We start from the raw sequence: 14,834 nt of genomic DNA on the forward strand, positions 1-14,834 counted from the left end.
AAAAAAATTTGAATTTAATTACCATAAAATGTGAAGTAACAATACAATAGATTTGGTAAATTTATAAATATTCTCAAACAAATGAATCAAAATACACATTTCAATTAATTAAAAATATAATTAGTCATAAAAATTACAAAGAATTTATATTGAACTAGAGTTATTTAAGGTGGCTTTTGATTCTTGAAATTTTGGTAATCCTAAATAAGGCAATGAAAGATCTTTAGGCATATTCCTTGGAGAAAAAAGTAGAACCAAAAAGCACTTTAATGAAAGTTGAAAAGTAACTCATTTCAAATTTAGGCATAGTACATAAACACTAAAATTCCGTATTAGCTAATAAGTAAGTATTTCAGCTTCGAGAGTATATATATAGACATTTTTATTTAATTTTAATTGATAACTAAATACTCTAACGTCCTTTGTGTGTCTCGTGAATACCCGAGTTTAACATGACACATAAAATTTAGATAATTATTTTGTAAGTTGAAGTATTCAATTGACTTACTAGAAACACGTTAAGGTGTTAAGATTGGAATATCAGTTATGGTCAAGTTTAAGTTTTTGTTTATGCCTTATGCTTTCAAACTTTAACTTGGGGCATGAAATGAGCCAATCACATCAATTCAAATAAAATAAATCCCAACATTATTAATGGTAAAGTTGCAATAAGAGTATAGTGTTTCCATCTATAAATATAGCTAACATTGTGCATAGCTTTTTCATCACATCTCTCTTCCCTCATAAATCAATCAAAAAACCCAAAAAATTGCCTTCATAGGAAAAAGAGATTCTTGTGTGTTTCTTTTTTTCATCATTCAGTTTTACATAAAAAATTCAAGATTCAGGTACTCTTATATCTATGTTATAGTTACACTCAACACCCACTTCTCCAATTTTCTCAAAGTTCAAAACTTTATTATTATTTTTTTTTAGTTTTTTTCACTCACACCATGTACCTACATTTGTAAAGAAATTGTTATAAACTCCTTTTTATTTTGTGTGTGTGTAGTTGTTATTTGAGTGGATCCAATGTCAATTATTTTTCTTTTGATTTTGTAAAGACCCTTTTTATATATGTTAAAATTTTCACTAAATAAGAATAAATAATTGGATTTGAATCCATGAAGTTCAAATCTTTGACCTTTTTGAATTCTAACTGACTTGACCTGCCCTATATGGTATTCCTAAATTTCCTCCATTTGTAGGAAAGAGATTGTTTTGTGTGTGTTTCTTGTTGTTGTTGTTCATTTGTTCATCAAATTTCAAGATTCAGGCACTCTTGTATCTGTGTAACAGTTGCATTTAACACCCATTTCTCCATTTTTCAATTTCAATTCAACCTAACCCCACCTTGTTGTATATTTTTTTTGTAAAAGAAATGTCTTTTTAAACACCCATTGGCCATTTCTGCACTGTGAATCATGTGGATCAGATCTCCTTAACAATTTTTCTTTTGATTTTGTGTAAATCCATAAATTGTAAGTGAGGTAGATGTAGATTGTGACTTGTGGGGTCATCTTCTAGCTTTGATTCATACTTTGCATACATGTTAAATGATTCACTAAATAAACATAAATAATTGATTTTGAAGGAGTAAATCAAACAAATTGTAGTAGAAAAGGTAACCTGAACCCATAAAGTTCGAATCTTGGAGCGGATGTAGAGTCTTACTTATGGATTTATTCGAACCCATTAGTTTTAACTCGGACCCTAAATATGTTTTTAAACGAGTTGTGGTAGAATCTGAATGCGAACCCATAAAGTTCAAATCTTGGAGTGGATGTAAAGTCTTACTTATGAATTTATTTGAATGAATCCAGTAGTTTTGACTCAAATGTTGTATGTGTGTTTAAATGCGTTGTGGTAGAATCTGCATCCGAAGTCATAAAGTTTGAATCTTGGATTCACCTTTGTATATGTACTAGTATAAGAATTTAACTCACTGGATTTTGCATCTGGATTTTTTTAATATGGCATAGAAATGTGGCTTACAATGGCCTAATCCTCCATACTATATGGTTGGAAAATCTCAATGATTTTAATTTCTTGTTATGACAATCTTTTTGTAGGATCTTGATAGTTGAATTTACGAGTGGATAGGGTTGTGGGAGAGTGAGAAAATGACGACTCGGAATTTGGAGAAATTGGCATCCATTGATGCCCAACTGAGGGCTTTGGTTCCTGGTAAGGTTTCTGAGGATGACAAGCTGGTTGAGTATGATGCTTTGCTTTTGGATAGTTTCCTCGATATCCTTCAGGATTTGCATGGAGAGGATCTCAAGGAAACGGTATATACTTTATGTTTTTTGTTTCACTTTTGTTGTTACAGCTACACTTATTGTTCTGATTTTGAGGAATTATGTTTAATCTGGGCAATCATTAACCAATTTTTGGTCATCTTCCAAGCACCCGTGTCGAATCCTCCTATCATACACTACATTTGGAGGATCTGACATGCACTCTGCAAACATTTTTGAAGAGTCTGAACAACACATCTTCCAACTTCCAGTGATATTACTTGGTTTTAGATAAGCAAAGTTGTATTGGATTTGGTGGGGAGGGCAAGGGGGTGGGAGTGGAATGCATTTTGCTTCCTTTTTCTTGTTTGAATCTCAAGATTGGATCTTTATATCTATTTTAATAGAGTTGAACATAAATATTCAGTATTTAGCATTTTAAAATTAAACTGTATTAAGTGGCTTTTGATTGGGTATTTTGACCGAGGCAGTGGAAATATTCCGGTTTTTATAGTCATTTGATGAGATCCTAAACTGGTGTTCCCTGAAGTGTCCTTTGAGTTGACTACACTTAATTTACATAGATCAATTAAGAAGTACTTATAAGACTGGCCTCAGGATTTTGATCAAATGTTAAAGGTAGTAAAACATGGATGTCTAGCAAGCGTATGTCAATAGGGTATTTAAGTGGAGAAGGGTTGAGGGGTGGACACATTATCCATTGAATTTTGATGTTGAAAACAAACAGAGTTATCAATTATCTAGAAAAATATAACTTCATGTAAGACTGGTCAGTATTGAAGTGTTCTTCATGTTTTCTTTAATCTGATTATAGGTCCAAGAGTGTTATGAACTTTCTGCGGAGTACGAAGGAAAGCATGATCCAAAGAAGCTGGAGGAGCTTGGAAATGTGTTGACAAGTTTGGATCCAGGGGATTCCATTGTCATTGCTAAAGCTTTCTCTCACATGCTTAATTTGGCCAACTTGGCCGAGGAGGTGCAGATTGCCTACCGTCGACGACAAAAGTTGAAAAAGGGGGACTTTGCTGATGAGAACAATGCAACAACTGAATCTGATATTGAAGAAACTTTCAAGAAACTTGTAGAGGAGTTGAAAAAGTCTCCTCAAGAAGTTTTCGATGCTCTGAAGAATCAGACGGTGGATCTAGTCTTAACTGCTCATCCTACTCAATCTGTCCGAAGATCTTTGCTTCAAAAGCATGGAAGGTCTGCTCTTTAATTACCAATCTTCTTTTTTTGAGAAGCTACAGACTGTTGCTCTGTCTCTCCTAAAATGCTGCGGTACCATGTCGGATCCTCTAAAAATGTATTACTTTTGGAGGATCCAACACAAAACGTCAGCATTTTTGTAGAGTCCAAGCAACATAGTCTTAGACTTGTAGTTATCTTTTGTTCTGACATTTCTTATGTTTAGGATCCGAGATTGCTTGGCTCAGCTGTATGCTAAAGACATTACACCCGATGATAAACAAGAGCTTGATGAGGCGTTACAGAGGGAGGTAAATATCTGTTTTTACTTGATGCATGTCATTTTTCCTGAATGAGTTTCTGTAGTTTAATCTTAATTTCTAGTGCTTTTCTATGGACTTCCTGACTATTTGTCACTATCTATCTATCTATACTTAAAATATTAGCCCAGATTAACTTTTGAGATTTTTAAAGTTCTGTCACACACTCACACTGCTGACATGAACAATAGGAATGACTTGTGATCTCTGTAAACTTACTATTGTTCTCTTTGGTTATTTAGTTAACTGTCGAAAACATTAGTAAGCTTGTTATACTAGAGGAAGTGACCTCTGCTCAACAACAACAACAACTACAACATCTCAGTCCCAAGCAAGTTGGAGTCGACTTTATGAATTTTCACTAACCTTGTTACTCCATTTAAAGTCATCTCAGGCCGTATTAAATAAAATAAAAATAAACGTATAAAGTACTCCCTCCATTTCAATTTGTGTCTCTTGCTTTCATTTTCAAGTCTATTTCAAAAAGAACGCCTCTTTCCTTTTTCGGTAATTCTTGTTTAAGATCACTAGATTAAAGGGAATTTTGGTACATTCTATGTATTTTTAGTTTAAGATACAAGGTTCAAAAGTCTTCTGTACTTGCTTAAAATCCGTGTCAAGTCAACACCAACAAACAAATTAAAACGGAGGGAGTACTAGAAGTTCTTTATATATTTTCTACTTCTCAAAAGATTAAATAACTCCATAAAAGTATAGGACGTAAATTATAAATGCTAACATGACTAAAATATATTCTCAACTTATAGGTATCTCCTATACAGATCTTTTTCTTCCATTGTGCTAATTTTTCGCTAAGTCTACTTGAACCCCAAGAAATTGTAGGTCCTTCATGCATTCCGGTAGAGTTTGAACTCAACCTCTTTATTTCCTCCAGCAATGTGAATTGTGACCATTCTTTTCACTCCTTCATTCTTCATTTTGACATAATAAATATAAGAAATATTTGTATTTTACCTCTATATCTTTACAGTTATTCTACTTGAATCAGATCATGTACCATCAAACAAAATTGGTAGATGAAGGCAATAGTGATTGTTTACTCTCTTTAATCTGTATATTTGTCATCCAAGTAAAACTGAAATGTGTAGTGCCGAGCTTCATATTTGAAAAAATATGTTAAACTCTCCTTGAATCATGATGTAGTGCTAAGATGGCTTCCTTGGTTCTTTTAACAATTATATCTGCTGATTTTTGCAGATTCAAGCTGCTTTCCGCACTGATGAGATTCGGAGGACTGCTCCAACTCCACAAGATGAAATGAGAGCTGGAATGAGCTACTTTCATGAGACTATTTGGAAGGGTGTTCCACAGTTCCTTCGCCGTGTTGACACAGCTCTTAAAAACATAGGGATTAACGAACGACTTCCTTACAATGCTCCTCTTATTCAATTTTCCTCCTGGATGGGTGGTGATCGGGATGGTATGCTCCATTCTAATATTTAATTTTTTAATATACACACACATACTTCTTTGATCTGGATTTGTGAAGGCTCCCTCTTATGTTTGTCACTTAGCAGTTGTCTGATGTTAAATGCAGGCAATCCAAGAGTGACTCCCGAGGTCACAAGAGATGTCTGTTTATTAGCAAGAATGATGGCAGCGAACTTATACTATTCGCAAATAGAGGAGCTCATGTTTGAGGTATCAAAGAACAACTTAATATTTTTCCAGTTTGCTCTTTGATCCATCTTGAAGCATTGTGTCAGTTCCGTGGTGTTTTATATGCTTCTAACTCGTATGTTGTTTCAGTTATCTATGTGGCGTTGCAACGATGAAGTTCGTATTCGAGCAGATGAACTTTACAGGTCCTCAAGGCAAGACACCAAGCACTACATAGGTAACTAGTGTTATTGTTTTTAAGATAATGGTCAAAAACACACCTAGTAGTTCATGTAGGAAACACAAACACTTGATAGTTCAGGTATGAAGCTCGCAAAAAAGTGATACTCGAGGTGTGCTTTTGACCATTATCTTTATTGTTTTTGAGGTATAGTGCACCAATATCAATCAGGAGGACACACATGAAGTTAATTCCACATTAGTGTTTATTCACCAGAAATTGCATCAAGTTGTCCCTTGCAATCTCTATTTGGATGGAGCAGTTGTATAATTCTGGTCTTCAACTTTTCCTTTTGATGTAGAATTCTGGAAAACAATTCCGCCAAGTGAACCATATCGTGTTATTCTTGGCGATGTGAGAGATAAGCTGTATCAGACACGTGAGCGTACTCGCCAAGTGTTAGCCCATGGAATCTCTGATATTCCTGAGGATGCAACTTACAATAGCATTGAGCAGGTATCTAATACTTGTGACCCTTCTATATGAAGGAACATTATAAATCTAAGCAGGGAACAGTCACTAATGTGATGCTTATGTGTTGTACATTTTATGCAGTTCTTGGAACCTCTTGAGCTCTGCTACAAATCTCTTTGTGATTGTGGTGATCGTCCCATTGCCGATGGAAGCCTTCTGGATTTTCTAAGACAAGTTTCTACCTTTGGACTCTCATTTGTGAGACTTGACATAAGACAAGAGTCAGACCGTCACACTGACGTCCTTGATGCCATTACTCAGCATTTGGAAATTGGTTCATATCGTGAGTGGTCTGAAGAACGTAGACAGGAGTGGCTTCTTTCTGAACTCGGCGGCAAGAGACCTTTATTTGGACCCGATCTTCCAAAAACAGAAGAAATTGCTGATGTCTTGGATACACTCCATGTCATAGCAGAACTTCCATCAGACTGCTTCGGGGCATACATCATCTCAATGGCCACCGCACCATCTGATGTGCTTGCAGTTGAGCTCCTACAACGTGAATGCCATGTGAAGCAACCTTTACGAGTGGTTCCACTTTTTGAGAAATTGGATGATCTGGAGGCTGCTCCTGCTGCTGTTGCACGTCTCTTCTCGATTGAGTGGTACAGAAACCGGATTAAAGGCAAACAAGAGGTCATGATTGGGTATTCGGACTCTGGTAAGGATGCTGGTCGGTTTTCAGCAGCCTGGCAGCTATATAAGGCTCAAGAGGAGCTTGTAAAAGTTGCCAAAGAACATGGTGTGAAGCTAATTATGTTCCATGGTAGAGGTGGTACAGTTGGAAGAGGAGGTGGCCCCACCCATCTTGCTATATTGTCTCAACCACCTGACACTATTAACGGATCTCTCCGTGTCACAGTTCAGGGCGAGGTTATTGAGCAATCGTTTGGGGAGGAACACTTGTGTTTTAGAACTCTCCAACGTTTCACTGCTGCTACCCTTGAACATGGTATGCATCCACCAGTCTCTCCAAAACCCGAATGGCGTGCACTTATGGATGAAATTGCAGTTATTGCTACAGAGAAGTATAGGTCAATTGTTTTCAAAGAACCCCGATTTGTTGAGTATTTCCGCTTGGTAAGTGTGCAAGGAAATCCAGCATTATATCTTTTCTCAACAAATATTGCATTGAGCTAATTTGTTGTTCTTTTTTTTGACCATCACAGGCCACACCTGAGCTAGAGTATGGTCGAATGAACATTGGCAGCCGTCCATCAAAGCGTAAACCCAGTGGAGGCATAGAATCACTCAGAGCTATTCCATGGATCTTCGCCTGGACCCAGACAAGGTTTCATCTCCCGGTCTGGCTTGGCTTTGGGGCAGCATTTAGGTATGCTGTTGACAAGGATATCAAAAACCTACGCATGTTTCACGAGATGTACAATGCATGGCCATTCTTTAGGGTAACTATTGACTTGGTTGAGATGGTGTTCGCCAAGGGTGACCCGGGTATTGCAGCCCTGTACGACAAGCTTCTTGTTTCAGAAGATCTGTGGTCCTTCGGTGAGCTTTTGAGGTCCAAGTATGAAGAGACAAGAACCCTCCTGCTCCAGGTAACTATTCATGAATTCTGATAAGTATTACTCAATTTGTTTGTCTTCCTTTCCTTTTTAGGCTGTTTCAGAAAGAAAGTCTTTTTCCGTTTTTGACAACTGTTTAATGCTAACTTTCCACGTGGCATGTTTAATACCACAAGATTAAAAGACATTTTGGTACATTCCACATATCTTTAGTTTAAGACCACAAGATTCAAAAGTTCATTTACATTCTTAAACTCCATGCTAAGTTAAAACCAAACAACCAAAATGAAATAGAGGGAGCATCTGTTATCACTTATTATGTCTGATTTCTTAAAATCCGTCTTGGATCAATGGTAAAGTTGTCATTCGTGTGACCTATAGATCATGGCTCAGAGCCTGTTTGGATTGGCTTATTTTAAGTGCTTTTAAGCACTTTTTTATTATTTGGATAAATTAAAGAAGTGTTTATAAGCATTTGATTTTAAGCTAAAATGCTAAAAATAAGTCATAAGTTAGGAACTTACGACTTTTGGATTATAAGCCAAAAGTCGATCCAAACAGGCTTACTCTAAAACTTGTGTCAGGGTAGGCTGCCTACATCACACCCCCGTAGTGTGTGCGCCTTCCTCAGACCCTACATAAACAGGGGGATGCTTCATGCATCAGGCTGCCCTTTTTTATGTTTATTTGCTTGAGAACCCATGGACCTAGGTTACATTTTCTACTGTTCTTTCTTAATAGATTGCTGGACACAAGGATCTTCTGGAGGGAGACCCCTACCTTAAACAACGACTCAGGCTGCGTGATTCCTACATCACAACCTTAAACGTGTTGCAAGCCTACACTCTAAAGCGTATACGTGATCCAAACTACCATGTCAAGCTGAGGCCTCATATTTCCAAGGAATACATGGAATCAAAATCAGCTGCTGAACTAGTGACGCTGAATCCGACAAGTGAATATGCCCCTGGATTGGAGGACACACTCATCTTGACCATGAAGGGTATTGCTGCTGGAATGCAGAACACTGGCTAAACGCAAAGAACCTCGTTCATGTTTTTGTAATTTTATACTCGAAAAAGCATCAATCTGGTTTACGAAAGATGATGTTTTTCCATCCTGTTGTGTTTTATGTTGTGTTTTTGAGGTGGTGTTGTATTCTGTGCCCACCCTATAGAGATCATGTTTGATCAAGTTGCTTGTCGCAACGCCTTGAGAATAAGACTGCATTTTGAGCAAATGTTGCTCCAGCATGAACTGTAATCTCTTTTGCTGGCTTAATGAAATATCTATTTGCTTCCAACATCCATTTTTATGGCCCTGTTTTTTGAGTTTAAGGTCTAGTTTTGCTAAACTTTTTTTGTATATTGTAACCATGCACTTCATTCGCCCGGAGTTTGCTCCTAGAAATATAGCCCCCTCACGTCAATCCTACGAGCCTCTTATCCATTCTCATTGAACGATGACAGTGGAGCTAATCCAATTAAAACATTGGATTTCAGGGATGACAACATTGGACTTGTAAATTGATTCGTAACCTTTTGAATTCCCTTTACTTGTAGGAGTACATCTTGGATTTGACGATTATGATGGTTGGGGTCCTAATATCATTATGATCCGTTAATGTGACTTGGTCAGAAAATGTTCTTGTCTCTATTCATTAGCTCAAGTGGTCCCCATTTTTATGCTTTAGTCACCTTTGATAGGCACGAACTAATGGCTTCCACCACATCAAAGTAACTCTCACCCATTGCGTTAACATTCCTTATTTGCCCCATCGAAAAATAGGACTGACTAATTTTAAGTTAAATGATGGATTAGACATTATATTAGATATTTAGTACTCAAATTTTTTATCAACACTCTAATATATATTTTATCAAAATCGGAAAAAAAAATCTTGATAATTTATTCGTAAAAGAGATATTAGATTTATATTTCGATAAAAATAAATATATTAAATAGTTTTTTCCTATCTATCCAAGTACTTATACTTATACAGGTGATCGGTGAAAGGTAACAAATGACCCTATGAAATTAGTTAAAGTGCACGCCGCAACGTGACAAATTTTCTGTCACCAAGCAAAGTGACTGTTCTGTGAAACTTAGCCCCCATTTGTTGACCAATCTTGAGATATACTTAGTGCACACGGAAAGGATACTTGCTTGTGAAGTTCAAACGTACATGCTAATTTACTATTATTTTAAATTATTTATCGTGATTTCTAAAAAAGCATAATATAGATAAATATGTTATTTAATTTGATTTTGATTATATTTATGCTTTTTAATTTTGAGTATGCATAAATAAATACTTAAACTTGTATAAAATTGAACAAGTAGACACACACATCTAACGTGACATATTATGCAAAGAACATCATATAGGATGCAAATTGTCACATAGAACTCCGTAAGACATATGTTTCTACTTGTTTAATTTTATACGAATTTGAATAATATTACAATATACTAATTATATAATGATGAAAATGATGATGTTTCTTGCTGATGTAGATGTTGATTAAATTTCCAGGGTCGGTGGTTGGTGATTAATTGTTGCTTCCTAGAAATTACTCAAGTCTACATCAAGTCTTCTTTAAATAATAAACTTTATTGTAAAGTCCATTAAAATATAAAATAATTTCCCACTATATATATTTGAATTTGATCTCTTTAGCCAATTCATTCAAGTAAAGAATCTCATTTTCTCAATTTCACAACAAACACATACAAAATAAAAAATAAAAAAATGTCTCCTGAAGAAATGTCTAATATGAAATCGTTAATATCGACTATTGCATCTGTTACTGCAACAGCTATGCTCGTTCGAAGCATAGCTAGTGACTTTATCCCAAAGGAATATAGTAGTTGTGTCTTTGATAGCTTTCACAACCTTTTTCATCGTTTCTCTTCACAATTCACTATCTTGATTCATGAATTCCAGGGTCCGTCTCCAAACCTAGTGTTCGAGGCAGTTGAGGTGTATTTAGGAACTATAGTGAACTCTTCTACTAAGAGTATTCGATTAGGAAAGACGGAGAATGACAAAGGGCTAGTTATTACAATGGATAAAGACGAAGAAATCATAGATGTTTTTGAGGATGTTAAGGTGACATGGAGGATGGAATGTAGACGAATCGAGTCAGGGAGTCAGAATGATGAGATAAAGGATATGATAGCTGCATTGTGTTCGGAGCTAAGATGTTATGAGTTGAAATTTCATAAGAAACATAAGGAGAAAGTGATGAAATTGTATTTACCTTACATTATGGAGAGATCAAAAACCGCGAAAGAAGAATCCAGGGTTATAAAATTGTATTCTAATTTCAGGAATTGGGGTTCTGATGGAATGAATCTCGAACATCCTATGACATTCGATACTCTAGCTATGGATGAAGAAGTAAAAACCACGTTAATTCATGATTTGGAAACTTTTATTAAAGGGAAAGAGTACTATAGCAGGATTGGTAAAGCATGGAAAAGAGGGTATTTGCTTTATGGACCTCCAGGAACTGGTAAATCGAGTTTGATTGCTGCTATGGCGAATCATTTGAACTATGATATCTATGATTTAGATCTTACAGAAGTATGTAGCAATTCAAATCTTAGATCATTGCTACTTGGTATGTCTGGTAGGTCAATACTTGTCATCGAGGACATTGATTGCAGCATCAATTTAGAAAACAGAGAAAAAAACGATGGAAAGGAAAATAAGCACAACAAAGTAAGTTTTAAGTTCAATTTTTTAGTCTATGTTACATATTTTTTCTTACCTATAAACTAATGTGGTTTCGATTTTCACAAGGTGACTCTGTCAGGGATACTTAATTTTCTCGATGGGTTATGGTCGTGTTGTGGAGAGGAACGGATAATTGTAGTTACGACTAATCACATTGATAAACTAGATGCAGCATTGTTGAGACCTGGACGAATGGATATGCACATCAACATGTCATACTGCAAGTCATCGGCGTTTAAGCAATTAGTTTTCAATTACTTAAATATTCATGATCATGAATTGTTTGATCAAATCGGAGAGCTACTAGAAGTTGTGGAGGTTACACCGGCAGATGTTGCAGGGGAACTGTTGAAAAGCAAGGATCCAACTATATCCCTTCGAGGACTTATTGAATTTTTGAAAATAAAATTGCACAAGGAAGAGATGTTGAAATCGGAAAATGGAGTAGCAGAGGCAGAGGAGGCATTTAAAGATGAAACGAAACATGAATCTATACATGATTCTTCTGAGGATCTGAGTAACATTGTTGATCTGTAGACGAAGACGGAGATGTATTTTTTACTCTTTTTTTTTTCTTTTTCTTTCTTCTTCTTGTTTTCTTGATGAATAAATAGGTTCTTGAAGCTAACAAGTATTTTGAGCTCTCTGTACTTTTTTTGAAAAAAATTCTGTTCAGTTAAATCTTTTGCGCAGTTTATAGATATAAAATTATAAACATAAATCAAAATTGATACAGTAGTATATATACATCAAAAATCAATTCGATCTATCTACATTGTATAATTTTCCAGCGAAGGGATATCAATCGACTCCCCTTGGATAAGGGTAGCTCTATCCTCCATCCTATATAGTCAACTGTCTGCTGGTGACTTGATATGTAGATGTATCCCGTAAAGACCTATCTCGTATCCTTTTTTTTTTGGAACCCCTTGGATAAGGGTAGCTCCAACCTATATAGTCAATTGTTGCCTTTTGTATGTTGGAGCTCCATCTTCTATCTGTTGGACCTCCATCCTATATAGTCAATTGTTGCCTTCTGCCTGTTGGTGTGTAGATGTATTTCGTAGAGATCTACTCAGTATCTTTTTCTTCTTCTTCTTTGGAACCCCTTGGATAAGGGTAGCTCCATTCATATAGTCAACTATTGCCTTCTGTCTGTTGGTGTCGACAGACTCGACTTAGAAGGCATTGAGGGGGAATCAATTTCGGGTGATCCGTGTGGATAACCACCCTCCAAACCAACTGAGTCATCCTGAAGGACCATATGCTATTTTTCTCATATATTTATCATTTAAATCGTTGTTGTGTGACATTTTATAAGTAGGAAAATAATACTCCCTCCGTTTCACAAAGAGTGATTTGGTTTGACTTGACACAGTTTTAGAAAATAAAGAAGACTTTTAAATCTTGTGGTCATAAATTAAAGTTATGTCAAATGTACTAAATTGTCCTTCAATCTTGTGGCTTTAAACATGTCACGTGGAAAACTGAAATTACAATGTTACCAAAGAAGGAAAGAGGTCATTCTTTTTGAAACAGACTAAAAAAGAAAGGAGGTCATTCTTTTTTAAACGAAGGGAGTATCATTTATCCAAACGTTGTATGCATTAAAACAATACAATACAATACATTTTAAAATATTTCACGACCCCTCAATTACTGCAAATTCTAAGCCATTCCAAGTTTGTGGCTATTATTTTTTACTGTACTATTTTTACAACCACAAAAACATAAAATAAACCAAAAAAAAAAACAAAAAAAAACGAGTCAATTGCTACAATCACTTAATTATTAATATTATGTGGTTATATATGAAACTGTTAGAGAAATAATAGCTCCACCATATTTTTCTCAATTTATTTTCACTATAAAAAGGCTATTTCATTATAATCAAAACAAGACACACACAAAGAGAAGGAGCAATAAAATAAAAGAAGAATAAAAAAACAACAATTTGTGTGGAAAAAAAAACACACACACACACAAAAAAAAAAATCCAATTAAAATGGCAAAGGCTATTTTGCTCCTCTCTGCTCTTTGCATTGTGGCCCTTGCCAATTTTGCACATTGCCACTCTGAAGTTTTTGATGTTGAAGGAAAGGTCTACTGTGATACTTGCCGTGTTCAATTCGAGACAAAACTCAGCGAAAACCTTGACGGTACGAAAATTTTCTAGTTGTCGATATATCTGCTATGTTATTTTCGACTTGAACTATATATATTTACATTCATTCTCATAAAGGAATATCACATCGAGTGACATTAGGTCAATCTTTGTGTATACAATCAATTACTAGTCATAAATGAATCTTATTATATTCATTACATTCTATTCAGACTCATTTCATCAATATTCGTAATATTCATCATAACCAAACATCAATTATTCCAAATTTTCTCATTTTTCACGAAATTTGAATTGATTATATACATTCTATTGAACAGAACTAAGAGTGCTTTGTTTTGTTTTGTTCCAATAGGCGCGACTGTGAAGTTGCAATGCAGGAACATCAGCACAGAGGCCGAGACGTTCTCAGTGGAGGGTGTGACAGACAAGGATGGAAAGTACAAATTAACCGTTGATGGGGACCACGAGAACGATATTTGTGAGGTGACAGTTGTCAAAAGCCCAAGGGAGGACTGCAAAGAGAGTGTGTCAGGATATGAAAAGGCAAGAATTGAGTGTAGTAACAATGTTGGTATCCACAATGCTGTGAGATATGCCAATCCACTTTTCTTCATGAAGGCTGAGTCTGTTCAAGGATGCAAAGAAGCTCTTGATGAGTTGGGTTTATTCCCCCTTGAATTCTAAAGTCTTTTAAAGTGACAGAAAATAAATAGCTTATGATTTGCCCTTTCATGTTGTAATGGGAAATAATAAAAATGAACAATGAGGAAAGATGGATTTTCTCATTTATATGTATTCATATGGAATGATAAGTTCCATGCATTTGTTTTAATGAGAAGATCTTGATCATATTTTAAGAAACTTGGTTCTCCTTTTCTTGGTGTTTGGACTTGTTATAACTTTATGATTTTTTTGTTTGTTAATTATGATGTTCTGATCAGCTTGCACATATTTCGATAATATATTTATAGTCATAATGTCTTCATCATTTTGGTTCTCATAGAAGGAAAAATTTCATGTATTGTTTCATGAGAAGATCTTGATCATACTTTAAGAAACTTAGTTTTCCGCTTGGTGTTTAGACATGTTACATTGTTATAATTCTCTTTTTTTGTTTGTTAATTATGATGTCTTGATCAACTTGCACATATTTCGATAATATTTATAATTATGATGTCCTTATTAGCTTGGTTCTCATGGAAGCAGAAGTTTAATGTATTGTTTAATGAGAAAATCTTGATCATATTTTAAGTAACTCTGTTCTCCTCTTGGTATTTGGACTTGTTACATTTTTATGATATTTTTGTTTGTTAACTATGATGTCCTGATCAGCCTGC

General features: G+C 35.3%; 3 protein-coding genes across 5 annotated transcripts; all 3 read left to right on the top strand.

The window, feature by feature from the left end:
* Positions 1–706: 706 nt before the first annotated feature.
* On the top strand, positions 707–8,934 carry LOC102585000 (phosphoenolpyruvate carboxylase). Of its 3 annotated transcripts, none has more exons than XM_006359983.2 (11): positions 707–848; positions 2,073–2,291; positions 3,076–3,467; positions 3,676–3,760; positions 4,988–5,210; positions 5,328–5,431; positions 5,540–5,627; positions 5,932–6,086; positions 6,186–7,184; positions 7,274–7,660; positions 8,369–8,934. In XM_006359983.2, exons 2-11 carry the CDS (start codon positions 2,124–2,126, stop codon positions 8,660–8,662), a joined length of 2,895 nt encoding a protein of 964 aa, XP_006360045.1. In that variant the 5' UTR covers positions 707–848; positions 2,073–2,123; the 3' UTR covers positions 8,663–8,934. The 3 variants fall into 3 exon arrangements, with proteins under 3 accessions (XP_006360045.1, XP_015170132.1, XP_006360046.1); XM_015314646.1 differs by lacking the exon at positions 707–848 and adding an exon at positions 1,158–1,181 and having other exon boundaries at positions 8,369–8,840; XM_006359984.2 differs by lacking the exon at positions 707–848 and adding an exon at positions 1,199–1,276 and having other exon boundaries at positions 8,369–8,840.
* A 1,373-nt stretch (positions 8,935–10,307) lies between these two features.
* Positions 10,308–12,019, top strand: LOC102585539 (AAA-ATPase At3g50940-like). Its single transcript, XM_006359985.2, has 2 exons — positions 10,308–11,354; positions 11,436–12,019. The coding sequence occupies exons 1-2, from the start codon at positions 10,380–10,382 to the stop codon at positions 11,904–11,906; spliced, it is 1,446 nt and encodes a 481-aa protein (XP_006360047.1). The 5' UTR covers positions 10,308–10,379; the 3' UTR covers positions 11,907–12,019.
* A 1,321-nt stretch (positions 12,020–13,340) lies between these two features.
* Positions 13,341–14,326, top strand: LOC102585874 (anther-specific protein LAT52). Its single transcript, XM_006359986.2, has 2 exons — positions 13,341–13,528; positions 13,850–14,326. The coding sequence occupies exons 1-2, from the start codon at positions 13,375–13,377 to the stop codon at positions 14,179–14,181; spliced, it is 486 nt and encodes a 161-aa protein (XP_006360048.1). The 5' UTR covers positions 13,341–13,374; the 3' UTR covers positions 14,182–14,326.
* Positions 14,327–14,834: the final 508 nt, after the last annotated feature.

Source organism: Solanum tuberosum, unplaced genomic scaffold (genome assembly GCF_000226075.1).
Source record: "Solanum tuberosum cultivar DM 1-3 516 R44 unplaced genomic scaffold, SolTub_3.0 scf00312, whole genome shotgun sequence".
Classification (NCBI taxonomy): domain Eukaryota; kingdom Viridiplantae; phylum Streptophyta; class Magnoliopsida; order Solanales; family Solanaceae; genus Solanum; species Solanum tuberosum.

What these genes read in the sequence shown, in the direction of transcription:
- LOC102585000 (XM_006359983.2), top strand. Translation starts at nt 2,124, where the DNA reads ATGACGACTCGGAATTTGGAGAAATTGGCATCCATTGATGCCCAACTG. An exon ending in TTGTTGAGTATTTCCGCTTG is followed by an intron (nt 7,185 to 7,273) that starts GTAAGTGTGCAA and finishes TGACCATCACAG; the next exon opens with GCCACACCTGAGCTAGAGTA. An exon ending in CAAGAACCCTCCTGCTCCAG is followed by an intron (nt 7,661 to 8,368) that starts GTAACTATTCAT and finishes CTTTCTTAATAG; the next exon opens with ATTGCTGGACACAAGGATCT.
- LOC102585539 (XM_006359985.2), top strand. Translation starts at nt 10,380, where the DNA reads ATGTCTCCTGAAGAAATGTCTAATATGAAATCGTTAATATCGACTATT. An exon ending in AGGAAAATAAGCACAACAAA is followed by an intron (nt 11,355 to 11,435) that starts GTAAGTTTTAAG and finishes GATTTTCACAAG; the next exon opens with GTGACTCTGTCAGGGATACT.
- LOC102585874 (XM_006359986.2), top strand. Translation starts at nt 13,375, where the DNA reads ATGGCAAAGGCTATTTTGCTCCTCTCTGCTCTTTGCATTGTGGCCCTT. An exon ending in ACTCAGCGAAAACCTTGACG is followed by an intron (nt 13,529 to 13,849) that starts GTACGAAAATTT and finishes TTGTTCCAATAG; the next exon opens with GCGCGACTGTGAAGTTGCAA.